This window comes from Nyctibius grandis, chromosome 4 (genome assembly GCF_013368605.1).
Source record: "Nyctibius grandis isolate bNycGra1 chromosome 4, bNycGra1.pri, whole genome shotgun sequence".
In the NCBI taxonomy this organism is placed as follows: Eukaryota; Metazoa; Chordata; class Aves; order Nyctibiiformes; family Nyctibiidae; genus Nyctibius; species Nyctibius grandis.
The window spans coordinates 100,004,236-100,030,951 of NC_090661.1; the positions used below are offsets into that span (position 1 = coordinate 100,004,236).

The window sequence follows — 26,716 nt, forward strand, 5'->3', positions numbered from 1 at the left end:
TTTGTGCTAAATGTCTTCCAGATGGCAGTGCATAAGAGATCAGGTTGTCCCTCCATCTGTCCAGTCAAGAAACTGTATCTTGTTTTGCTTCTTGAGGGTGACTGTCTCTCTCCTCCCCTGCTGATAACATATTGATCAGGGACAACATGGTATCATCTGCTCAGTAAGTAGATTTTATTTACTGTATCTACAGAGGAGTGCCCTGAAAAGAATTAGGTAAAAAGTTCACTGGCTGTTCTGCCAGGCATTTTTGTTTAGCAATGAAACTGAAAGGCCAAGTTCACAGTGATTTGCCAGTACACGTTGCACTAGGAGAAATTTTGGCTAGACACATCTTTCTCTTTATGCTGCAGGTGCAGAGCTCTGCAACAGGACTTCTGTTTTACATGAGAAATGTTTGGATTGGAAAGGCAGAGAGGGCAGATAAGTGCTCTGGCTGTACCAGAGCTTAGCTTGGCTCCATGGTTAGAGCTGTTAAACATTTCTGAGCAGTGTCTACCTGTTCCCTACAACTTGCTGCCCATCTGGTGGGCAAAAAACCTGCAGGTGCACAGGAAGAAATGGCAGCTTCAAAAGCACTTGCTGCATGAGTTGTCTTTAGGGTCAGGCCATAGGTAACAGGCAGGGCAACCCAATCTGGTCCCTTCCACACGCTAAGGAAAGCTTCTGCTCTTGCATTTAATTTCCAGCTGAGGCTGCAGGGCTGCAGCGCAGCATTTAGTCCAGACCAGACAGAGATGTTGCAGCTCTGTTGTGAATACTAGGGAATGAAAGCTGTTCTAAACCTGAGCTGGCATTGGAAAACGTTGTGCTCCCCTGCATCAGCCTCTCTCCCAGCTCCTGTTGCGCAGAGGGCCCATTAAGCGGTCATAAGGGAGTTTGTGATAGGTCATGTCAGATGCACTAAAAGCTGTGTTGCTTTATCGGCAGATGGACCTTTCCCGGACGCAGAGTTCACAGTCTGGGGAACTGTGATGCTCTCAGGGTGTGCTCCTCAGTGGTAGCAGCACAAGCAGGCAGGAATACCTGGGGGCATCTGTATGCACAGAAGGTCAGAAAGTGACTTTTGAGACTTAAAAATAAACAGAGACAGAGCTTGAAAAATGTTTTCTAATCAGCTCCTCTCTCCAGGATGAAGACTGGCCAAGGTATAGTTTATTGTGCACTAGGAAGACTTGCCTGTTTTGGTAGTACCCTTGCTACAGCCATTTGAATATTACTAATTGGAAAATAAGTTTAATGGCAAGTTTTGTTCTAGAAAGAGCTGTGGGGAAGCAGAGGTTTTAATGTAGCCACTTCATGTCTGAAGTGATACAAGTACCATGGCTTGATACCATGAGTTGATACGTGTACTTGGGTTGATGCAGCCTTAGGCTGGAGAGTTTAGGGTGGACACAGAGTCTGTGTTTTGGACAGGGTTGCTGTGCTGTGCTAGCCTGCTTCAATTTGTGCAGTCTGTACCATTTCTGAGCTGCTCTGCTTCTGCCTTGTCCCTTGTGAGCTTATGCCACCAGTGGGCAGACCCATCTGCAGGTAATGCCCATCTAGTGATGGGCAATAGCCAGCAGCACTACGCTGTTGTGATTCTACCTGCAAACCATGCTGAACAGAGCCAAAATTATTATATGGCAAGATTAGCCCCAGACCTGGTGTGATTAGTCTTGCACCCTACTTATCATGGCTTTGCTCAACAGTTTAGATGAAGCTTTAGATGAAGGGAAATTATTTGTGGATTTTAACACGTATAGATACGATAGCTCATAAAAGTAAGCCTTGTGCTTTGTGAAGGCCAGGGAGCCTTCTAAAAATGCCTGTATTTTGATAGCTAGTTTTGCTTTGCAGAGAGCATTAGAAATTACATTAGTCAAGGTATATTTCTGAAAATTGTTTCCTTTTATATGGAAAGACTTAAAGGGGGACGCTGGAGAGCTGCAGATGGGCAGTGGGGCCTGTGCGAAGGGTGTGGGTGGGGGGGAACAGGTGCTACTGTAAGCAATTAACCCGGACGTTTTTATGTGTGCATAGCACAAGGTCCATAATTTTATGTGCCTTTGGTATTCCTGCTTGGCTGGGCCCTCTTGTGAATTGTTTGGGTTTTGCAGTTCTTTGTTTACTCTCCAAACAGATGTTCAGCATTCGCTGATTTTTAGCGGTTTACTTTTTGCTTTAAAACCTTGCTTTCTCTAATCTTTGTGTGACCCTATATAGTCACATTGCCTTTGTATATATTTGATGCTATTACTATATTAGGACAAAGACATTTTTAGCAAAGGAAGAAGTCCTTTGCATGAAAAAGGAAACAGCTTGCTTTTTATTTATTTATTTATTTATTTATTCATTTAAGCTTGGTGTGACTGAAAATTTAGGAGGTCTATGTCAATGTCAGATCAGTTTGGACAAACTGGGGAAAGTGAAGAAGGAAGGAGGGAGGGAGGGAAGGAAGGAAGGAAGGAGTGCAGAAAGCAGAGATAATTTCTTAGAAGAAATAAGTGAGTAGCTATCCCCTATGGCACAAAGGAACTTCATAGATGTGAGCTGATCGAGGTAAACCACTCTCAGAAAGAGCTTTTGTGATCTTAGTAAGTTAGTAGATAAACACTTTGGGGAATAACTGTTCTCGTGCTCATATGTATTGTAACTAGAGATGTGATTTATGTTTGTTCTCTGTTTGTATACATGTTTCTAAAAAAAGGAACAATCTGTCCCTGAACTTTGCCAACTCTTATTCAGTAACACAATTTTATCTACCTACTACAATTACAGTATAATTACTGGGGGGAGGGGAGAGGAGATTTTAAAAGGAATGGCTAAGATAGATAGCTGTTTATATTTAGTTCAGGAAACCTAAAAGACACTTCTCAGCCAAGGCCTGGTTCCACCAACGTTTCCTTAAACATTTGTGTCTGGATCTCTGGCAGCAGGAGCTGGCACGAGGGGAATCTGTTGTGTGTGGCTGCTACCCCAGGACATCTGTGTCCCTCTGGTATGTCAGAGGTGCCTTGGAAAGGATAACGTGGCATGACAAGACCCTACGCTGCTCCTGCTTTTGAGACATGAAGTCATTGGTTAATTAGTTATTTCTAATTTGGGTTTTGCTTAAGAAAACGTAAAGTAAATGGAGCTGTAGCGGTGCATTCTGCTCTGCTCTGCCTTGAGGAGAGGGAATGTCAAGACTATCCTGCCCTGCATGCCAGGGGTTTGGGCAGAAGGCTGTTTCCTCCTGTGCTATGGTTGGTGCCTGTGTGCAAGAGCTCCTTTTCCATGGGGATGAGGAGCGGGCACGCCTCCTGTAGCTCCCTGCAGTGCCTTCCCTTGCTGTGAAGGAACTCGGTCTTTCCAGTCTGTATTTACGTGCTCTGGAAATCATTACATGGCTATCATGCTTCTGAGCTTGGGTCTTGTGGGGCTTTGCTGAGCAGGGAGACTTGTACGAATTAACAAATAAAGCAGTATTACAGTCCTGTAACCTTAACAGTCATGTCATGAGTTCAGGGATTATTGTGCTTTTAGCTTTACAGCATAGGGAGAGCTTTTAAAGTAAGAGAATTTTTTAGTCTTTGATTTTAGTTTTTTCTAAAAGACAAGTCACTCAAGTCACTTAATTGAGTGTTTGTATTGTACGCTGAGGAGAAATGGCTGTGTGAGAACTCCAAAGTATTCATTAGTGATTTACTTTACTAATTTCATATACAGCTAAATTCCTCTGGTAGTTAATGTTACGGTCTATAAGAGCTGTCAAAACTTTTCAATATTACTGGTTATGAGGTCATCTGAGAAATTAAGTGAAAAAGGGTTTCTAGTTTGTGGGAGGTGGGAGAGAGATGGTATTGAGGAAGGAACGATGTGCTCCTTAGAGCTCCTTAGTTTAGATCCAGCCAATGTTCATATTTTAAGGAGGCTTTGCTAAAGCTTCATGGGCACTTCTGAAATTTGTCAGCTTATTATTTTTAATAATTGTTTTGCAGCACTTCCAAGCTTGATAGCTGCAAAGAAGCTGATAACCTCGTTCCTGGGGATGTACCTTTGGCTGCAGCCCCTGGTGATGGTGTAGAACTGCCTGCTCAAGAAACTGAAGGTTTCACAAGGGAAAGAAGGAGGTATTGTGCAATGTTATTTCATACATTACAGTAAATTTCCATGTCTGTACATCCTTTGCTTAAGAAAACACAACTACTGTGAAAGAGGCTGAGTAACTTTTAACAGGTGTTTTGTCTAAGTTATATGAACACTTTGTTGCTAGGTTTTGAAACCAAATGCTAGACTGTCAGGATCAGCTTACTCCAGTATATTTACTCCGAAAGACCAGAAGAGGGAGCTTGGACTACACTGGTTATTAACATGGTGATCTTCCTTACTATTTTTAAATTAATACATTTTTAGTTTTTTTCCCAAGTATTTTCTTTGCTTGAAGTTCAGGAAAAATTCTGGGGGCTGAAACTGTGCAACATCAGGTCATAATCAAGAGGACTGTTCTACTCATTCTCCTTCAGATGCTGCCAGTGTCTTCCCCACCCCACACTAGTGATTTGCATTGTAGTTGTCAGTTCTGAAGGAAGAAGTTCATCTTGGTTTTGTTCTTGCTGAAGAAATCTTGAATTATCTTCACTATTTCAAAGCTAATATTTCTGTCCTTCAGATTTGCGTTGATTGGTGCCATAGTGTTTGACAGATGGCCTAGGGAATTTTTGCTTGGAAAACCCCCAAGCTGAATCCTCCCATCTCAAATATAGTCAAGACAAGACATGTGCTTGGATATTCCTGTCAGAGCTTCAGATGACGCCTGTCTTGTGGGTGATTAACCAGTATGCTGTTGTGCCTCGGCAATAAAGGCATGCCCTTACTGTGACATCTATTAATGGAAAAGGTCACAGCACAGCTGAGAATATTAAATGGGCACTCCCTGGAGAACAGTCTTCTCCACCCCGCAAATACAGGCCGGCAGCTTGTGACAAGTACGATACAAGACAGGAGACACCAAGGGAAATACAGCTATTCCACTGAAGCTCTGTTCAGAAACATCAAAAGATGCCGCTCTCAGCAGGAGGATACTCTGAATCATGAATCAATCTGAATCAATCAGGGCATTGGGGCATCGGGGCCAGCCAACATGGATTCATGAAAGGCAGGTCCTGCTTGACCAACCTGATCTCCTTCTATGACCAAGTGACCCGCTTAGCAGATGAGGGCAGGGCTGTGGATGGAGTCTGTCTAGACTTCAGTAAGTCACTCGACACTGTCTCCCACAGCATCCTCCTAGACAAACTGTCTGCCCCGGGCTTGGATGGGTGGACTCTTTGACGGGTTAAAAACTGGCTGTATGGCCGAGCCCAGAGAGTGGTGGTGAATGGGGCAAAGTCCAGCTGGCGGCCGGTCACTAGCGGTGTTCCCCACGGCTCAGTTCTGGGGCTGGTGCTGTTCAATATCTTTATAGATGATCTAGATGTAGGGATTGAGTGCACCCTCAGTAAATTTGCAGATGACACCAAGCTGGGTGGGAGTGTCGATCTGCTGGAGGGTAGGAAGGCCCTACAGAGGGCTATGGACAGGTTAGATAGATGGGCCGAGACCAACGGCATGAGGTTCAACAAGAACAAGTGCCAGGTCTTACACTTCGGCCACAACAACCCCACGCAGCGCTACAGGCTGGGGGAAGAGTGGTTAGAAAGCGGCCCAGCGGAAAGAGACCTGGGGGTGCTGATCGACAGCCGGCTAAACATGAGCCAGCAGTGTGCCCAGGTGGCCAAGAAGGCCAATGGCATCCTGGCCTCTATTAGGAATAGTGTAGCCAGCCGGTCTAGGGAAGTGATCATCCCTCTGTATTCGGCACTGGTGAGGCCGCACCTTCAGTACTGTGTCCAGTTCTGGGCCCCACACTGCAAGAAAGATGTTGAGGTGTTGGAAAGAGTCCAGAGGAGGGTGACCAAGCTCGGGTCTGGAGGGTCTGACCTATGAGGAACGTCTGAGGGAGCTGGGGGTGTTTAGCCTGGAGAAGAGGAGGCTCAGAGGTGACCTTATTGCAGTCTACAACTACCTGAAGGGAGGTTGTAGTGAAGTGGGAGTTGGCCTCTTCTCCTGGGCAGCCAGCGATAGGACAAGAGGGCACAGCCTCAGGCTTCGCCAGGGGAGGCTCAGGTTGGACATTAGGAAGAATTTCTTCTCAGAAAGGGTTATTAGACATTGGAATGGGCTGCCCAGGGAGGTGGTGGAGTCACCATCTCTTGATGTGTTTAAGAAAAGCCTGGACATGGCACTTAGTGCCATGGTCTAGTTGCCATGGTGGTGTCAGGGCAATGGTTGGACTCGATGATCCCAGAGGTCTCTTCCAACCTGACTGATTCTGTGATTCTATGAATGAAAATGTACACAATAGTCACGTTCTGCTGTGGAGCAGTGAAGGAATAGCTACCAGCAAATGCTATTCAAAAAACCATCCACAGTATAATATCTAGGAAACACGTTGGTTAACTATTTATTCTAAAGTTATGATTATTTTGATCAGAAAATGGTGTCCTTATCTCTAGTGTATGTGCTTGCTGTAACACAGTTAGGCCAACTCTTCTGTGTAATGTTCCTCCATGATACTGTACCGGACCCACACTTTTTAACCTGTGGATAGTTGGTAGGTAAGAGAAGTGCTCAAAGGTCTGTTTTGCACCAGAATGCAAAATGGTAATCTGTAATCTGGAGAGAATTTTCTGAATGAAGGGTAGATGCCATGGTCATTCTCTAAAAATGGAGAGAAATGGTCAGATGAGGTTGTAAGTTGAAAAATATTCACCCCAAGATGTTGGCTTTTTCCAGAGAATCATCCAAAATTGTTTAAACTTTACAGATACCCTGGAGTGAATTTCACATTCTGTGAGTGCTTCAGTGTAGTCACAGATGACTATCGTTTGCAAATCCAAATTGAAACCACCAAAACACATGGTGATTTTTTTTTTCCTTTTCACCAGAATTCAGCATCAAAGAGAGGAGAAATAATTTAGGATTCTGCAGACAAGCAGAGCTGCTGTGCTCACATATTTAGATTGGCTTGTGTCTCTGAAGTTTCTGTTTGGTTTTGATAATGATGTAGTGTGTTTAATAATGTAAATATCTATGTGTGCGTAAGAATCTCTTGGATGGGGTAAACAATGGTGTAATTAAGTAATATTAGTAGAACTGCTTAATGCAAAATCAAAATCCAGCCTAGGCTGTCAGTAACCAAAATGTACACTGGCAAGCATCCTCGTTATGCCTTGAGAACAGCATCTTATCACTCACACCCTTCTTTCTCTAAAGCTGAACTTGCATGTTTGTTTTTTTGGTAACATGAACAGACTTTCACAGATCTTAATGGAAATTAAGATGCATACAGAGGTGAGAATTAGAGGTATCATCTGTGGGACTAAAGATAATGCTTGGATCCTCTTGAAAAGCAAATATATTACTATCCAAATAGCTCTTTGCTGTTATAATCAGCCCCTTATGTAAATACTTCTTGGATTATCTTGCATTTTTATGTGATTCATGCGTATCAAGTCAAATCAGCCATGGAAAATAATAGCATGCAAATTGGGTTATGTTTCACTTTGTCACATTTATGGCAACTGCCTGGACGGCAAGGTGCTAAACTTCTGCAAGTGCTGTGCCACTGCACAATTTTCTGCGAAATGGATCCTTGAGGCATTTCAGTCTCCTCTGTGATTATGGTGGCCGCGTTATGAACTGTGTCACAGACACTTCATAATTCGGGAGAAGTGCTGAAATATTGCTAGTGAGTGTAACTTGTCCTTTATGGAAGCCCTATGGATAGAGCTGGAAAGGCTCTGAAGAGCTGATATATTCTTGTGATTGTCCTGTGAGGAAGACAGATGGATATAACCCATCCTGTAGAGTAAAAAGCAAATGCTATCTTTGTGCATGTCCTCACCTGTAGCCTCGCTGCCTGCTTTGACAGCTACACCCATGATGTTGAATGTGGCTGGTGTGTCCAGTTCTGGGCCCCACACTTCAAGAAAGATGTTGAGGTGTTGGAGCGAATCCAGAGGAGGGCGACCAAGCTGGTGAAGGGTCTGGAGGGTCTGACCTACGAGGAACGGCTGAGGGAGCTGGGGTTGTTTAGCCTGGAGAAGAGGAGGCTCAGAGGTGACCTTATTGCAGTCTACAACTACCTGAAGGGAGGTTGTAGCGGAGTGGGAGTTGGCCTCTTCTCCCAGGCAACTAGCAATAGGACACGAGGACATAGCCTCAAGCTTCGCCAGGGGAGGTTCAGGTTGGACATTAGGAAGAATTTCATCTCAGCAAGGGTCATTACACATTGGAATGGGCTGCCCAGGGAGGTGGTGGAGTCAACATCTCTTGATGTGTTTAAGAAAAGCCTGGACATGGCACTTAGTGCCATGGTCTAGTTGACATGGTGGTGTCAGGGCAATGGTTGGACTTGATGATCCCAGAGGTCTCTTCCAGCCTGATTGATTCTGTGATTCTGTGGTGTGATTGGAGAGGTGAGTCCTCCTTGTTGTCAGATAGGGGGTCGGTTTTCTATCAAAAGCTAAAACAGACTGGAGTTGGATCATTTAGAGAGACTCTGCGTGGATAGGGAACTTCTGCTGATCTCTGAATCTGTGAAATTAAATCTCTGTCTTACCCAGTTTTTCTGAAATGAGCCTGGAATCAATTGGAAGCACAGCAACAAATCTTTCTATTCAAAAGCAGAAAGTCACTACAGTCTTTACAGAAAGATCCACTTTCTGCATTGTTGGTTTCCAAAAGGTGGTCTCATAGTACTTTCCCAGCAAAGCTGGGGAGCATAGCTGAATTATTGGTGTCACACAGAAAAAGAGGATAAGCTTTATGACTTCTGGGTTTTATTTGCTTGATCACATGTTGAAAACAAGTTTTCTCTTTTGCCCACCTTGGTGTAAAACTAAGTAAATACAAATTAATGTAATGCCTTCATTTGTGACTAATACTGATAATCTTAGACTGAGTTGCTTTTAATGATGTAATGAAAACCAAGAAGGGATTGAACAGGATTCAGAAACACAAGGCTTTTTTCCTTGAGTGAATTTAACCCTTTTAAAAGGGATGAGTCATTCCACTAAGTTTAAGTGCACTGAACAAGGAAGAGATGGGAAATACAAGTGAGGGATAGAAATTCAATCTCAAGGCTGCCTTATTTCCAAAGTGTGAGGTTCTTCGATTTTTTTTTTGGGGGGGTGGGGGTGGGGGGTGGGGGGGGTGGGTTATGTGTGTCATATGAACTGGATAGTAGTATACCTCTAATGAGTGTCTGGACTGTTTGGTGCACATGTGAAGTGATGTTTTTTTATAATAACAACAGAATGAAGGCATTGAAATGAAGTTGCTTAGGTCTTGGAAACTAAAACCCAAGGATTTTTCTTGAGGCTTTGTGGCTGATATCCTGAAAAGCATTCACCACCTGCTGAAGCACAACATAAAAAAATAGATACTTTCCACCTAATCAGCCAGTCTGTAACAAATGGATGGGAATGAACCACAGTCCGGCTCTTCATTCATTTTCTTCATTCCAGGTTTTTAAAAGAGATTGTGTCTCCTGAGTGATGTATTCCGAACTGCCCAGCCCCAGGCAGGAGGATGCTTTGGTTGCTCAGTGTAGATCTCTTCAGCCCATTACTGCATAATAGCATCAAATCCTGGGATGTCTGCTGAGTTTCAAGCCAAAAATGTGGTGGACTAAGTGCATTTTCTTGTAGCTGATTGTGGGACTGGTACGGTGGGGTCCTCAGACGAGAGACTGGATTCTGCAGGCTTCTCTGGGTGAACCCATGACTGGGGTGGGGATGGTCCTGTGTGTGATGGGCAGGGTGCCTGGGGCATGCCCATGTTGTGTGCTGGCCAAGGACAGCTTCCATAAAACAGCAGCAATTCAACTAATAGCTTCCAGTAACTGCATTTTTAAAAGGCAAAGCGTTAATGGATGCTTGACAGAAGTGGGAAATTTCACCAGCTTTCTAACCATATCTTTGTTCAGAATTTGGGCTCTCTAGGGTGCGTTCTGCCTGTGTGTTTATGCTCAAAGAGAGCAATTATTTGTGTGTGTTGTAAAGCTCCTCTCTGTATGTGGCAGTGGACAAAAGGGCAATGGTAGCCCTCTGTTTGCTTGTTATTACTATGTATTTTACAGGTTCCCTCAGGCGATATATGGTAATTTCCTTGCTGCTAGAACAGGTTCAGCAGCATGAAAATGAATATGTCATTACACTAATTAATCCATCCACAAGGAATTTTAGAACGGCATTAATCATCTTGCATCAACCCTACAAAACTGGCAGTACAGATTCCAGGCAGGGATTATACACCTGGCTTAGGGTGCTGTTACCTGGCAGTATGGCACGCACGGTGACAGCTCCAAGGGCATCAGGGGAGCCTGGTGCTGCCAGGAGGATGGAGGACTTGCAGGGGATCACCTCTTGTCCTAAAGTAGGTAATGCAGGGGTTAAAACCGTTGAGTCAGGTGTATTTTGTATTTCTGAATAATCAACGTTATGCTTAAATATAGCCTGTGCTTTTGGGGCACTCTACCCCTAATGCTAAATCTTTTTAAAATAAAAGCAAAAAGAACCCCCTAAAAAATACTGAAAATACTTCAAACCAGTTTTCTCTTAACTCTTTTGAAATCAAATTGAAGCTGTGAGCTGACTTCTTTAAGTTACCTAGTCATCCTTAGACAACCCATCCTTGGCAGTGACAGCAAAGACTTGCACCAGGACGAATGCTGTTCTTGCCTGATTTCTTCATCCTGCGTTTTCATAATCTAATTCTTCATGTAGCCCTGAGGGCAAGAGACCTTTGGATTCTGCCTCCTGAAATCTCCTGCAACAAGGTGCCCCCGGAGAGTGTTATTCGCACTGATCTTGTCAGCTGAGGGCAGGTGCATGAAAGGCCTTAAAAATGTCAGTCCCCTCCCGGCGTTACACAGCTCCTTTCCTACCAAGCCTGGCTCCAGCTGTCTTAGGGATTTTACGCCTCGGGATGTTTAAAGGCTCAGAAAGAAGCATGGAAGCAAGAAAAGATCCCATGGTCTGTGACGGCGGTTCTGCAACTCCGGTGCACGGAAATGTCAACAGAGCTTTGGGCTCTTGGCTCATGGATGTGGTCTGCAGAGGTGTGTTCAGCAGTAACAAACTCCCTCCTTTGGTGTGGTGGTGCTTGTGGTCCCAGTCTGAAGGCTGGGCCGGAAATTTGGAAAATGGGTTTAAAGTTTTGTTTGTGATCCAGTGAATTCAGGCCTGGTTCATACAGTAGTAGCGTGATACAAATGAAATCCAAAATTGAAGTGTCTGTGCCTCAGCAGGAGGGGAAAACAAAGGAGCAAATGACAGGCCAAAGGCTGCAATAAACGGTGCGGGACAAAGCTTTCTGTGGGGGTTTGTCTGCCCTGGAGCCTTAACTCGGGTCTCCTCTGTAGACAGACCCCCTTGTTCCTTCAGTGAAATCTCTGCACAGCCACTGTGGAGGCTTCCACACTTGAGGGTGTGCTCAGCTCTCAGAAACCCAATCTCCTAATTTGTATGGCTGCTTCATTTCATAAAATGCTTTTGTACACGGAATCTTCTGGTGTGTTTAGTTCTCACGTTACTGATCGTAATTCACTGCCGACCTCTGAAAGACTGTAGCCCCCCTGGCATCCTGAATAGCACTGTGCAGAGGCCCCTTTTGTTATCTTTGCAGTGGGTTTCCCATGCAGCAAATTTCAATAACTAAGCAGGCATCTTGGTTATTCATAACTCTTAATGCCATTAATCTCACTTGCAATTTAGATTAAGCAGTGACCTTAGGAACCCAACAGTGATCAAGGGGGGTGGGGGGCACAGTTATCTATATATTTTTTTTAATTTTAATTTTTATTTTTTTTAGAAACCTATTCTAGTATTTGTTCCCTGTGAGTTGCAGTGTCCATCGCGGGTGCATCATCACTGGTCACTCCATTTTTCTTTGATTTGTCAGAAGGAAATTCTCTGTCAGTGTGCTCAGGCTTAAAATACTGAGGCAGTGTTTTTTTTTTTCATGGACTAACAATGTATCAATGCAAATAAAGCACTCACACTGTTAATCTAGATAAGTGGTGGAGCAGACAATGTGTTTATCGATGTATTTAATCTATAAGAGTAGGTTAAATCTCTGAAGCTTTGCACCTAGTATCTCCTCATATTATTTTGTGGTATATTATTTTATATCATGGTAACACAGACAGGGCTGTGTTATGCCAGGTATTGTACAGAGGCAATTGAATGAATTGCTTTTATTTTTCTTGAAGAGAATATTGAAAAATATCCCTCTGATTTAACACTCTAATTATTTTACTGCTCAGATTTCATTTACACTCTCTAGTCATGAATCAGTACCCCATTCTAACCCCATTAAAAACAAAAAAAAAGAAAGAAACAGCTACAAAAAACCCAAAACCCAGCAAGACTCTGGTTTCAATCTGTCCATCATTCTTCCTTTAGGGCTGAATTTCTGATTTATCTGTACTGGAGTGGGATTAAATTAAGGATAACTGGATCTTTGAAGGATGATGATGTGCCTTTAAATTGCTAATTATAGCCTATAATAATATTTTAATTACACTGTGGACATGAACTGCACTAAATGCCTATTTCTTAGGCACTACTAAAGCATAGGTGTTACAACTTATGTTAACACTTCACTGTTTTTTGCCAGTAAATCAAAATGGGATAACTTTGTTGCATATTGCAGGTAACTTTTCATACTTACTCTTTCATTAGTAGCACAAAGTTGCCCCATAAACCTAAGGGAGAGAAAGAAGGAAATCTGCTTTTCTTCCAGAGCTCCTGCTACCTGATAGTAAGAGGTCATTCCTCTCTTTGACAATTTGCATGGCCCTCCAGGAGGTGGCATTTGCTTAGGTTCTCTCTTTGGGATATCATCTTTCAAAATAACTAAGATTTTAAATTTTATATGGTGGTCTATTCACGTGCAATACTGTGGCTATTCCCTAAAACAAAAAGGAATTAGGATCGCACCTCTGGGGAGAGAGAGATTGAAGGGGTTAGGGTTGCTTTCTGTGCTTAGATGTGCTTTCTGAAAGATTTTATGACAGAACCAGCATTAAGCATTGCCGCTGTCCCTGTCCCACTCCTGTGCAGGAGTACAGGCGGGGAGCTGGATTGTGGAATGGCTGGAAAAACAAATGCAAGATCGACGTGGTCTTGCAAAGATTCCCGCTGGCACACGTCTGGGCGTAACGTAAGATTAGAGTTAACCAGATAAAGTGAAGAACCAACATGAAGAGCGGCAAATATTCATTTCTGTGAAATGCCTTGTAGTGTTCAACCAGCAGCCTCAGCATCTCATTGCTTGAGGAGGCCTTTTAAGTGACTCTCCTCAAGGCAAGTGGAACTTAGATAGAAGATAGATCTTCTCTTGGTCACGTTAGAGAGGGGGTTAAGACTAAGGAGCAGAAATCTGGTTACAGGAGCAAGAGACTACTTTGCAGAATAAACAATTAAAAAAAGGAAATCCTAGGTGTCCCAGGGCTGAAAAAATGGATGGTGAGTGAAGAAGCACAGAAATATGTGTAACATGTCTAGAGCCATGTATTTTTGTGTGACCTATAATGAAGAATGCTTGAATTCTTTAAAAGTCTGTAAAACTGCTTACTGTATAACCTTTAGAAAGATTAACTCCAAACCTTGAGTGCCCACGTGGTTGAAAACAGTCTGCTTGACCTTCTCCGTAACACAAGGATCAACACAGGTCCTGGGAGATCTATATTTCTGGGAAGGATTTAGCAGACCAAGCCTGTGCTTAGACAGTGTATCAGCAAAGGCCAAGGAGGGCTGGTGCTCCTGGAAGGGTTTTAGAGTACAGGGTCTCCAGCCTTGAGTGTCCTAAAAAGGCTGTCACCACTGCACTTCAAAAGATGTCAGTGCTTTTGTGTGCTAATGTGTACTCAAAAGTACAGCCAGCCTCCCGGAGGCACTGGTTTGCCTTGCAACTCTGTCTACACAGAACAGTGTTGATTTTTTTGAGCAGTCTAGTCATTTTAGTCCTTTAGGAAAGATATGGCTGTTTCTTAGCAGTCTGATGTTGTGGATGCCCTGGCCATGAGCCCTTTGATACCTGGCAGCCTAATAATAAGGGAGTCCTTGGGGTGAAAACTTCTTCCCAAGCTGCACTCAAGGCTTTGGGATCCAAAGGCAGTATCATCTAAATATTAAAAAAAATATTTTGGGAGAAGAATTATGTTTAAACAATAATCTATCCTTTGTTAACATTTTCCCATCTTTTTGTTTTCATTTGTTCTTTGTAGACAGTACTGTTCCTCAGAGCTTTGGCAGCAGCCTTCAGGATACCAGAGACATCCCTTTTTGTTACTGGGATGTTTGGTTTTGCTCTGTCTATGCAGTTTGCTTTTTATGGTGCTCATTTCTGCACAGTACCTCAATAATGCATTGCAGCTAGGAGGGATAGCTTAGTATTCACCCGCTCCTTCCCAAGGGGGATAGATGTGTGAGAGGGGTCTTTCTTTCAGTAGGCTCTTTGATGTTTCCGTGTGCGTATGTGTGGTCATGTTTATAACTAGCGTAAATGCCTAGCACGATGGACAGTGAAGCCAAGAGCAAAGAAACAGAACATAAATTTTGGTGTATCATAAACCTTATCATAGTCCTGTCCAGCACTGTTTTTTTCATGGAAGCCAAAAATTTCAAATTGGGTGCAAGTGACCGAAGTCTGGATTTCTATATAAACATGAAATGTAATAAGACCAAATATTTAGGGGCCTGTACAGCATTTTAAACAACTAACCAATAGACACAAAGTTTCAATAAAACATTAATTTAGTATAAGCCAAAATATGGCTCTTGCTTAAATGGATGAAACAGGCAGGAAAAGAAAATAATACATTTTAAAGGATGGTACTGAATATTTAAATACTCTTTTTCAGCAGTGGGATCACAATAAGCTGTTATGTGGCTGTTCATCCCTAGGCTGAAATGCCTGGGGCATCTTTAAGTCCTTTGAAGCCATAGTGGGATTTTTTTTTTTTTTCTTTTTTTAGCTACATCTGTGTGTTTTCAGGTTCCGGAGAAGTTCTTACAAAATGTACTTTTAGTGTCAACACAGTTCTTATATTTTTAAAAGCCAGCGCTAAATTTAGTACTAAAGTGATGCTTCTTGGCAGGCCCAGAGGATGGATTGGGGCCAGGCAGGAGAGGGAGAGCTCCCCTCTCATCCGAAGTGTTTTGTACCCATCAGGGCGGCTGCAGGGAAAACCTTCCATTGCTGCTGATCACACCACGTTTGTGTTCAGTCTCGAGGTCTATCAGACTCTGTGCTTCTGCCCCACAGAAAAATCAAGGCCAAAGCCAGCTTTTGCAAGCTTTGCAAGCTTACTGCTGTAGTTGCATGATGCTTTGTTACATGTCCCCTCTCTCTGAAGTGCAAGAAGTGAAATGAGTGATGTGATCCTCTGAGCATCTACAGTAGTTTAAAGAATACATGGGTTTAGGTGAATGTAGCAACAAGCAAACTGACAGATGGTCTCCAATCCTCAACCTAGGGTTGGTCCACAGACAGCTTTGTAGTGTAGCAGATTTTATGGCCAGATCAGATGTAAATCTACAGTCTGACTTCTTGCACAGTGTTGGCCAGAGGCTGAAGTCTATTTTTTGTTACACTTGCATCCCTTAGTCCAAGGCTCAGTTGCAGCACATCTTTTTTTTGAAAGACCATTACAGTCTGGAGTTTTAAAATTATTAAATGTGTTCCCTCCCCATGAGGTAACTGTCCTCCCTATTAGGAATTTGCATATAAAGGTTGACTTGATTTTGTTTTCCTAATTTTAGTTTCTCTCATTGGATCTTGATGATGTAGTACTTCGTCAGAGCTGTCACTGCTTTCGAGCATGTAACTTCTCTTTGTGCATGTGCCTTTGGGTGTAATGGACTGAGCGCCTTCATTTTCGGTCTGAAACATTTCCCTAAGGCCCCAAGCAGCTCTCTCCTGGCAAGTCAATGAAGTATTGACACTAAACTGACAGAAATGCATCCATCAGGGTCTCACTAGTGTTGCAGCCCACGTTCTTGTTTTACCAGTGCTCCAGTTCACATCGCTGTAATCGAGCTTCTTGGACAGTTGTTTTTCAAAGAGGACAGTTAATTCATGTCCCCTTCATAAGCAGGAGAAGCATAGAGGCAGTGAGCTGTCGTTGTGGTGAATCTCTTGAGCTGTGCTGTGAGCTATGCACATGAACTGGGGTGAGAGGGAGAAGAGAAGGAGGCAATACCTTGTCGGTGACATCCCTCCCAATAGACCAGAGTCCCCTGCTAAGCTGGACAGACCACGCAAAGAGACCAGGGGCATAGTTGGGCTTGAAAGGCTGAAGACCTTGATCCTGCAGACTGTCAGTGAACATGTGAGCCCAGACCTGTGATTTCTAGTGGAACTCGAATGTCTGTTGCATAGAAGTGGCTGGGGAATGGGATAAAAGCCTCCTGCACCATACAGCTCCTGAAAGGACCATGCTGCCTCAGAATTGGACTCAATCCAAGCCTTTTTTTATTGAGCCTTTGTTTATTTAATAGATGTAGGTGTGAAAAGTGAGGGAGTAGACACAGGCATTTTAAGTGTATTCTTTACACTTGTTAGGAAGATGCCACGATATTCCTGTTTTCCCCACTGGCAGGACAAACAGGGCCTGTGTTCTCCCTCTTGACTTCCAGGTACCTGCTAGGGCTTTACTTTCTCAGTATGGTGTTTGCCTTTCTAGGGAGATTTTTTTTCTCAATGTCTTCCTTTTCTCTGTAACAAATGAAATCCAGTGGGGAGCTCTTATGATGTTCAAAAGACCAGTCCTCCATAGTTCAGTATAGCTACCACATGCAAAACTGAAGCTGAACTGTAACCTCAACCTAATAGGGTCTCTGAATACAGCCATGTAATTTTAGTCTGCTGGCTGGTACCATTCATTTCCCGTATTGGACGGAAATCCTGGAGTTATTAACCATTTCAAATATACTGCCAGAGTGCACATGGGGCTTTTCATACCTTTTCTTCAAATTCTGTGTTTTACTTACTTGGGAGTGCTCCTGACAATTGTATACCTGACATTACATTACAATTTTGCACACTGAGTTGTGTTTTTATTTGGCTCTGCTGATTTGTGGATTTGAACAATTTTGTCCAGTTCGTGGTATTTTATGCTTATCCTGGTAAATGTCCGGTGAAGTAAATACTGCTGTAAAAGGGCTAAAAAGCAGCCTGTATTCTCTAGCACAGCAGAGGTGCAAACCTGTCAAGTGACACTGTCCTGTATTTTCAATTCTTACTCTGAGAGTTGTAGAGTTGTGATGGTGCATGGGATGAGTCTGGCTCCTCATCTGTCTGGTGATGACTGGAAACGGCTGTTTGGGCAGGTCGGGCTGCCCAGGCAGTGGGAGTCCTCCCCTGGGAGATGGCAAATACAGAAGGCATAGGGAACTGCCACCACCTTGACAAGGGAGCATCAGAGCTGGGCTCTGCTGCAGAGCTTGGGGGTTAACCGTGGCTCAGGCACCCAACCAGGCACCAGAAATCCTGAAGCTCAGTCCCTGAGTGAGGCGGTGCCGCTGCTTCTCTGGGGGACTTGAGATGAGTGTTGAGCAATGAGACACTAGAAATGAGGGTTTGGCTTTCACCAGAAACGAAACAACCCCAAAATTGTAACTTGCTTGGAAGTTTGTGGCTGAACAAAGTGCTGGCTCACTAGCTTTTCCCCTTAGTTTAAAAAAAAAAAAAAGAGGAAAAAAGGCACGTTTATTTTGATGCTGTTCATAAAACAGAATTTAATTTTAGGCAGTCTCTGGAAATGAAATGTGCTTTTTGTTCACTAAGCATCTTTATTTCTTCTTATCCCAAGAACAATTTATTGTGGGTGCACCCAGAGAGACAGAACCTTGCATATGTACATGGCAGTCGTTGTTTCTGTACAGTAAGCAAACCCTACTGGATTTCTCTTTTTGCAAGCAGAGAAAAAAAAAAACAGAAGCTGTTTAAGGTGTGAACCTAGTGAGGCCTCCACTGAAACATGAAAGCCATGCTGTGGTAGGTGTTTGGAAATTAGTATGTTTTAATATTTCTGTTAAATTTATCTGATCCTTTTGACCTCTCTGCCCTGTCACATATCCAGAATTGTTACATAGCTTCAAGCCATTTGTGTCCCTAGAGTTTAATTCCTAGTGTAGACGGTAGTGCAACTGATTGATTATTTTTTTGGCTCCTTCGGTGATGTGAAACATAACTTGTACATGGAGCATCTGTTATTTGCTGAAGATGGTGATGTGGAGGGTGGTGGTGCCCAGCCCTTTCACCTTGTTGTGCACGTGAATTCCCTGTACCCTGGTATCTCCACGGTGGCAAAAGGATAAGCATATTCGTAGGGTTTGGAATGCTGTTTGCTTGGTCTTGTACTGTCTGGGCTTAAAGATCCTCACCACTAATCACATCAGTATTAGATGATGAGCATCCCCACGGTTCTCCACCTCATCGTCCAGCACGGGGGTCTGTGCAGGCAGAAGCAAACGGTTAAGTGCCCCGTCTGTTGGATGGAGCTGCGCTGGGTAGGGTCCGCTCCCACATTGGCTTGTTTACCTTGGCTGCTCATGATATTCTCCCTACGTTCCTCATGGAAGATTCCATTTTGGCAAGAGGGATGAGCTCATTTGTTTAAATGAGAAAAAAAAAAGCAGCCGTTCTGCTTATTAATCCTCTCTGCCATCATCCCGATATGCACAACTTGCCTGTTATTAGAGGGAAATGTATGCACGGCATCCAGTGCGTGCGTGCATTTGCATTTCAAATCAGCTGAGTCAACACAATATAATGGTCCTGCCTGTAGGTCCTTAGGGAGCCACAGTAGCTGACAATGTGTGCTTAAAGGGAGGGTCTGCTTTTCTTCTTCTTCTTTTTTTTTTTTGTTGGTTTTTTTTTTTTTTTTTGAAGCCAGTTTCAATAGCCAATAGTCCTGTGTTGGAGGCGCTTGCACTGTAGCTGCTTGGACCACTGATGTTTAGCAGATGATTAGCCTGTCACAGTGGCTGGGGTTTTATTTTATTTTATAAATAGTGTTCATCTGGACAAAAAAAAAAAAAATAACTGGCAACAGTTCAGAGGAGAGGAGCTGCTGCTGAAGTGTTTCTGCTTGTGCTGCCACTGATGCAAGCAGCTGTTTCCATCTGCACTGCAGTATCGCAGCCTCTGCCCAGCCAGAGCTCTCGGGGCTCCTTGCCGGTGGAGTTACGGAGGAAGCTGGCCTCACTCGCGTCTAGCTTCAACCCAAGGGCACGCCGAGGATGGGAGGGTCGCAGTCTCTGCAGCAGGCACAGACAGGTAGCCTGAACCGGGAGCCGTCAGAGGCCATGTAAGTGTGGATTCCCTTTGCTCTCCTCTTTTTTCCTCTGTACCGTTGGGCCTGCCGCCTCGCTGCACTTAACCTGTGCGGTGCGTTAAGGAGCTGACTTGTGTGTCTGAGGCCTTTGTTTAATGCTAATTGCATTCAGCTGGAGACATAGTTAGGGTTTTGCTGAATATTGCGAGTTATATTTTATAAGGCTTTCCTAGTAAGAAGACACCTTGCTTCGACTGGCCACCTCGATTCATTTGTGTCAAGCAATAGCTGTGTACCATATGTTTTGTCTTTTTGTGTTTTGGATGCATAATCAATCAAACACAATGACCATTTCCAGTGAACAAAAAAAACACCCCTTCCCCCCTCCCAAACCCACCACCTCTGTGTTTTCTATTTAAAATGCACAGCGTGGAGCTGCATTTCACTGTTTTTTCAGAGCTTCTTTTTGCTTTTCTCTGTACACATACTGGTTTTCAGGTCACATCACCCTTGTCAACATCCAGCTCTGTCATGGTATTATATCCTCTGATGAATCATAAGCAAGGTGTCCTTAGATCTCTTCTCACTGAAGGCCAACTCTGAAAGATTCATTGGGGGGAGGGAGGAAAAAGCAAACCATTAGTGGTTGTTCAGAACAACAGATCTCTTTTTCTTATGGCTAAATCATATATAAAATGCACAAGTATGTATGTGCATGCAGAAATAGCAGAGTCGTTTCCCATTTGTAAATAGGATTTTGTCATTTATTGGTTGAGGATTTATTGGTTTACTTAGCCAACAGTCTTTTCTTCCTAACCCTCCACCCCTAACTACTAAGCTGGCATGCTAGAGCATGGACCTTACCTCTGAATGGTTTTTAGAAGAATTGCCTTGTCTCCTATTGTCGTTTCAGTTACATAAATCACATTTATCTAACATGTCTGAACACTGAGTTCATTTCTGAGCATGTGTTTTGATAAGTTTTAGGTATGTATCCACTAGGGCTAGTCTATAAACCAGCCTCCTGTAGGTCTCTTAAATTTATTTTTTAATCTTATGTCTGCTTATTAAGGTAGATCTGACTATAGTTGAGACATCATTTGTATGTTTGAGGTAAGTGCTTCAGAGTCAATGGGGAATGATAGAGCAGTAACTGATAGTTTTGCCTCTGTAATAGGCCTTACAAGTAGGTATATGATCCCTATTGTCATATTCCAGTATATCAGCAGATAGCTTTGCTTGATACTGTCTTCTTGTATTTGTAAGATACAGGCCTAACAGCATTTCTGCATCCTTTGTTCCTTTGATGTATAGCTTCACCAATTAAGATTTTTTTCTATATAGTTCCATCTTATATAGCACCGGCATTCCTATATACAGCATCTATTTTAATGATATGGTGGAATAAACTGATGCCTCATTATCTTTAAAGTACTGTAAATTATGTTTTCATCTGCACAAACTGCTGCTGATTCTTAACAGTGATCCAAGGACTGGACAATAAAAGAGATGTAACTAAAGCAGGGTTCACTGTTTTTTATCCACAATTTTCACAGCCTTTTAGGAATTAATTCTGTTGAAGAACATATTGGTCAAAGTGTGTATATATATGTATGTTTGTATTTTGGGAGAGCATGAGTAAATTATATTGTCATCTCTTTCAATGACTTTTTATATATAAATATAGTAATCTTTTGCAGTTAGTCATTCCTGTGGGGTTTCAATATGATCTTTTAAGGCCCAACATAATCAACAGATACACTTTCAGCACAGGCGTCATTCTGTAACTGTTGATGTCCTTGGGAAAAGTTTGTGAAAGATATTACTCGTCTTGTATTAAATAAATCTCTAAGAGAGTGTGCCATTTTCTTCACTCCAACTACATACTCTTTAAAATAAGTATGGAGATGTTTCTTTATCCTTGAGAAAGTATGAGTCTGTTTTCCCAAAACAAGAACCTCCTTATAGGATGTCATGGGAATCAGTTCTGGTCTGAGGTTTTGACTTTGTTCTCTAATAACTATAACTTTTACCAACACTTTTTTAATGGGGTTACATTTAACTTACTTTGCAGACACAAGCAAATTCCTTAATGGCAGTGATCGTTCAGAAGCAAAAACATCTGGCCGTGTCCCAGGCAAGTTGGGTAACTGCCCATGCAGTTAGAGCATCCCTGAAGTCATCATTTTAGCCATCAGCAGAGGCTGACTGCTTAACAGAGACAGCTTCTTCACAAAGGGAAAGCGGAGCTGGCTTTGGCTGCCCTGAGTTCATTAGATTAGAGGGGTGTAAATAAGAAATCATTACTGAAATTGATTTATGTTAGCATCAGAAAAGCACAGAGACAAACAAATTCCTTAAAAAGCTGCTGGTTTAGGAGTTCCTTCAAAGTGTCCTATGATGGACTTCTTCGCTAAACACTACCAAAAGTAGCAGAAAGAAATTGATGGTAGAATCAATGCCGAAAAGGGGCCTAGGTTAAGATTTTAGAGTGTATCCGTGATTAAATATGCTCTTTTTGCATGTGTATGCCAAATTCCCAATTTTAACGTAAATTTGTTTCAGCCATGATAAAAGTATTTGTAATAAAACCAGTATTGATAACTGGCAGCCTGGGGTATTCTGTTGTTCATTGTGAACTGTTAGTGACTCAGTCACTGACAGCAGACAATTGTCCTTTTATTTAAAAAAAAAAGTCAATTTTGAGTGAGTAAAAAGGGAAAGCCCAAGGGAAACCCGTGACAATAAAAGTTAACTGCAGATAAAAGTGGTGTGGTTCAGACCTCGCTATTGACATGATAAGCACTGTCATGTGCTTTGCAAATTGCAGCAGGCACCCCAGTGCTCACAGGTTTAGCTAAATCAAGGGCACGTTTCAATCAGATGATAGGAATGGACTCAGTTGAAATAAAAGCAAATGACAGTATGATGTTGTTTAGTGTGCATGAATTTGTTCAGGTGCATACACACATCTAGCACACCCGTGCGGGTATCCTCGCGTGTGCTGTTTGTGCTACGCTGTGACGCCAGCTTTGTCCTGCTGAGGATGTGAACAGTATTCAGCTTGCCAAGTGCTATCTTGGTGGTTTTCTTTTTAATAGTAATATATTTCTATCTCTTGGTAAATACTTTTTGAGTATTAGAAAACTGGAAATGATGGTAGGTTTTGAAATGTTGGGACCTCTTAGCCAGTTGTCATCTCTGAAACATTATTTTTCTCCGGTGGAAAGGATTCCTTTCTCCTGAGCATGAACCACACCTTCCTTTTGTGGAGCATTATGGTCACTGTCCTTGCAGCAACTGGGCAGAATTTACATTTAGTGCCCATTTCTTGATCAGCCAAAGGGCTGCTGATGTGTTATTTCCTCCCATTAGGAGCTCTACATGCTGCGTCTCTAACATTTTCATCCCTTGCCAATCCAAGAGGAAAATGACTGAAGACTGAGCCAGCTCCCACTGAAGTTGATGGTGAAATGCCCACTGACTTCAGTGGGAGCTGGATCAGGCTCCAAGAAAGAAATTGCATGTTACTGGTCATTGGTAGCAGGCCAAGGTGTTGGTGCTCTTGTGGGTTGTTTTTCAGTATTTCTTCTGCTGCATGGTCTTTTCATTTGTTTGTTAGTTGCTGGAAGGACTCAGAAAAATCTAAACTGGATTGACTCAGCCTTATGCATAAGAGATGGGAGCAGCTGTTCTGTGTGTACGTGTGTACATGTGCATGTACATATAAAAGTTGCCTGTGCATATTTACAAAAACACAGCCCTTGCTTGCTACCACATTTTGTGTTTTTCTGTCTTCAAAACATAAAAGAATCCACTGTATGGATCTTAAAGGTTTGAAAGAAATTAGCCTGGTAAAACATTTGCACAGTTTCATATGCTCATACATAGGAAAATCATCTTAATGAATAAATACATGGAAGGGTAGGATATATATATTTTGAAAGTACTGAAAAGAATTTGGGTCTCTGGGAGGAGAGGAGGCTTCTGTTACTAAATTGGTATTTATTCTGAGTTAGTCCCTTGACAGGTAGTTCTGCCTGTTATCAGTGTCCTATGTAAATTTCTCATCTTTCTCCTCTTATTGACAGCCATCAGTAAGCATCTCCATCAGTAAGCAGAGCATACTCTGTCTACTAGATTAGTTTATTAAACAGGGTGAATTGCTGGAAGACGTGAGTATGTTTTACTAAGGAGAAAATGGACCAGAAGTAACAAGCAAATTCTTTTGTCAAGCTCCCCTGTCTTATTCCGGCCTCCCTTATTTGAGTCCAAAGGATCTCATCTCTGAAGTCAGTGACAGCGCTTCCTTTGATATGAGAGGTTATTACATCAACTGCTACATCTGTCACTAGAAGTAGGCAGGTCACGTTTAGACTTGAAAACAAAATAAAAAGACCCCAGAACCACTCACCCTTCTATTAGCAAGGCATGCCACACATCTGGCAAATAACATGTATATTATAAAGCTCTCAGTAGTGAATGGTGTGCCCTGTGCCATGCATAATGGAGCTGCTGTCATCTATTATGTATTATGACATACGGGCAAATTGGAAAATACACACTGATGTGAGGTAGTAAAAACATGAATGAAAAGGCGTTCCTGCACATGGACTGTGGCTGTCACTTACAGTCAGAACGGTTTCCCTGTCTGCTTTTGCTTTTTGCTTTGCTTGACCCAGCAGTCCAAGTAACTGCTTGTTAAGTTTAAATCAAAGATGCTCTTCATTCCTGTGTGTTTCAAGAGGTAATAGTCTGGGTGCTTTTAATGTTTTTCTAACATAGTACATAGAAAAGTTGTTCTGTCTATTATAAACACATTTCCTTTGTTTTAACACCTTACACCTATAGAGAGTTTTTGTATTTGCTGATGTCTTAGATACCATTTCTTTATCCATCTCTCATGCATTGTAAGGATTTAGCTATGTAACAAACTTCTTATTTAGTCCAGACAAGCAGGCTTTTCAGTGGCAAAAGGCAGAGTTTTAATTATAGCTACAATTTCAATGCAGTTTGCATGTTTGCTGTAACAAACAAACAAACTAATATATTTTTTACTATGGAAAAACTTCTAAGAAAAAAAGGTGCCATTTCCCTTAGATCCTTAAGTGCTCTGAAGCAACCATCTGAATTTAGTAGCAGACTGTGGCTGTCAAGTTTTATACTCCCATCAGCACCAGAGATCCAGCTTAATGGGAGAAAAAGTTGAATTAGTTTCCTTTTTCCACCATAGCCTGAGGTTTCAAAGGTTACTTTTAAGGCACCTTTTGGCCTGAGAGCCTTCACTGATGGTGGTACTAGACAAGATAGTAAGGTCCTTCCTTAGCTCTAGAAACCAAAGTGAAGTTTGCAACGTAGACTGTCTAGCCATAAGGCATGGGACCTGAATTTTGGTTTAAGCAACTGTAGATATCTCTGAGACAGACCTCAGAGTAATTGCAGATCTCTATTAATTTTGTTTGTTGCTTCCCCATAATACTGTTTGCTGCAGCTCCTCTCCCTCTGCTATGAGGACTGATTAAGGAGATGAATGTGTGCTTGGGAAGCCTCTTGCTTTCCAGAGGAAGAACTGGGGCCCTTGGTTCTGTTGGGGTGAAAAGTAAACTTTGGGAAAATCTGGGGCTTTCCATTTCTTTGATTTTGATTAAACAGGATCCTTAGAATTATATTCAAATTTACAAGACAGATTTTTTTCTAAACAAAAGAAGCTTGTTTCTAGGGCTAAATATAAACCATATTGTATCTGAATCCTAGTAGTAGTTAGAATAAAATAAGCTCCTACTTTTGAGTTTTGATTTCCTTCAGTACAGAAACCTGCATTTATTGGTCTTGTTAATAACAGTTCATGGCTCTCATTAGGAATGAGTCCAGTGTTGTGCTGGGAAAAGGGTTTGGTTGCTAAACAAGGGGGAGGATGAGCAAGGACTTTAAATCCCGTTGTTTAACTTCCCAAGTGCAGGACTGTCCCCTTCCAAAGAGGGGCCTGGGAAGGGAAGGTTTGGTGCCATTGTTCCTCACCTAGCAGAGCTGTGGGCAGTACAGCTGGTGCCACTGCACGTCAGGGATTGCTTTGTCCAGCGTGCTGTTGTGCTGAGTCGGCACTTCCCCGAGCTGGGCGTTCACGCAGCACCTACCGAAAGGGATGGTTTCCTTGTGCTGGGAGCTGGAGCAGCACAGTGTGCCCACGGGAGAGGTAACGCTGCAGCTCTGCTGAAGTCAATGAAAATCCTCCCAGAGCTACGCTGGGCTGGGGTGGCAGCAGAAGGATCACACCGACCCCAAGTCGGGAGATTAAATCGTTATAGCCCAATGAGAGATTTTGTCGTTGTTGTTAAGAGGTTGAGATTTTTTTTGTCCTTTGCTCCTGTTTCTTCCTGGCCACATTTCTACCCACGCAGCTGCTTCACATGTTGAAGTAGAGGAATAAGGGTTAGTGAGGATCTGTGCGAAGCTCTGCGCAGCTTTATGAAGGCTGTGCAGGGGTAAAATAGGCAGAATATGGAGCAGGTTGGGGGCAGAGGGACTCTTTTCTCCCCTCTTTCCCTTTTAGCAAAGGGACTCCCTACCTCCCTTCTTCTCTACCCGCCATGTAGTCCTTATCTCTTTTCTGAAAGGAGGGACCATAAGTGTTACAGGAACACAGTCTTATTTCCACATCTCACTATTTTCACAAAGCTCCATGTTTCTGAAGATAAGCAGGTCCCCCAGGGATTACGGGTGTCATATATTCATTTTTGCACTTCACAGTTGCTATTTTGTCCCCGGCTCCTGCTTTTGAGCAGTGTGGCTGAGCAGAGATGTGGCTCTGCAAAGCCTTGTTGCATTTAAAAGGTAGTTGCAATAAAAAAAGCAATTTCATACCTATGGCTCTGGCTCTCAATGAATTATTGATTGTTTCCCCTTGAAGCCATTGCATGATGCTGTATAGCAGTGAGCACCGGCACATGGATGCTTTCTGAGGAGATAGCTAACAGGATGTTGTTACCTGGATTAGAACTTCAGAGCTCGGTACTAAAGGCAGAGGAAAGATATTTGCCATGGGTATTAAATAATTAAACATCAGCTACTGATTCAAATACCAATCCTTAACTAGGATTGGTTCACCTTACTAGGGTGAACAATGTGCAGCACTGACTGGGATTATTATGTATTAACTGGTTATAACTATATTTGTGGTAAGTATTTTCTACCTTGGATATTGCGGTATCCTTCATCTTTACTGTTTCTTCTCACCTCTGAAGAGATTTATGTGTTTGAATATTTAGCAGCCTCTGGTGATTTAGGGACACATTAGTATATTTGCTGTTGTGATGGCTGAAGATGAGTGCCTTTAATTAAACGGTATTTTCCTGTTGTTCC

General features: G+C 42.7%; 1 protein-coding gene across 4 annotated transcripts in view; it reads left to right on the forward strand.

The window, feature by feature from the left end:
- Window positions 1-26,716, forward strand: part of TACC2 (transforming acidic coiled-coil containing protein 2) — a 150,187-nt gene that overhangs the window by 66,134 nt on the left and 57,337 nt on the right. For all 4 annotated transcript variants that reach the window (XM_068398076.1, XM_068398078.1, XM_068398077.1 and 1 more), the window contains one exon: window positions 3,966-4,097. In XM_068398076.1, the coding sequence (XP_068254177.1) occupies window positions 3,966-4,097 (132 nt within the window). The remainder of the gene's footprint in view (window positions 1-3,965; window positions 4,098-26,716) is intronic.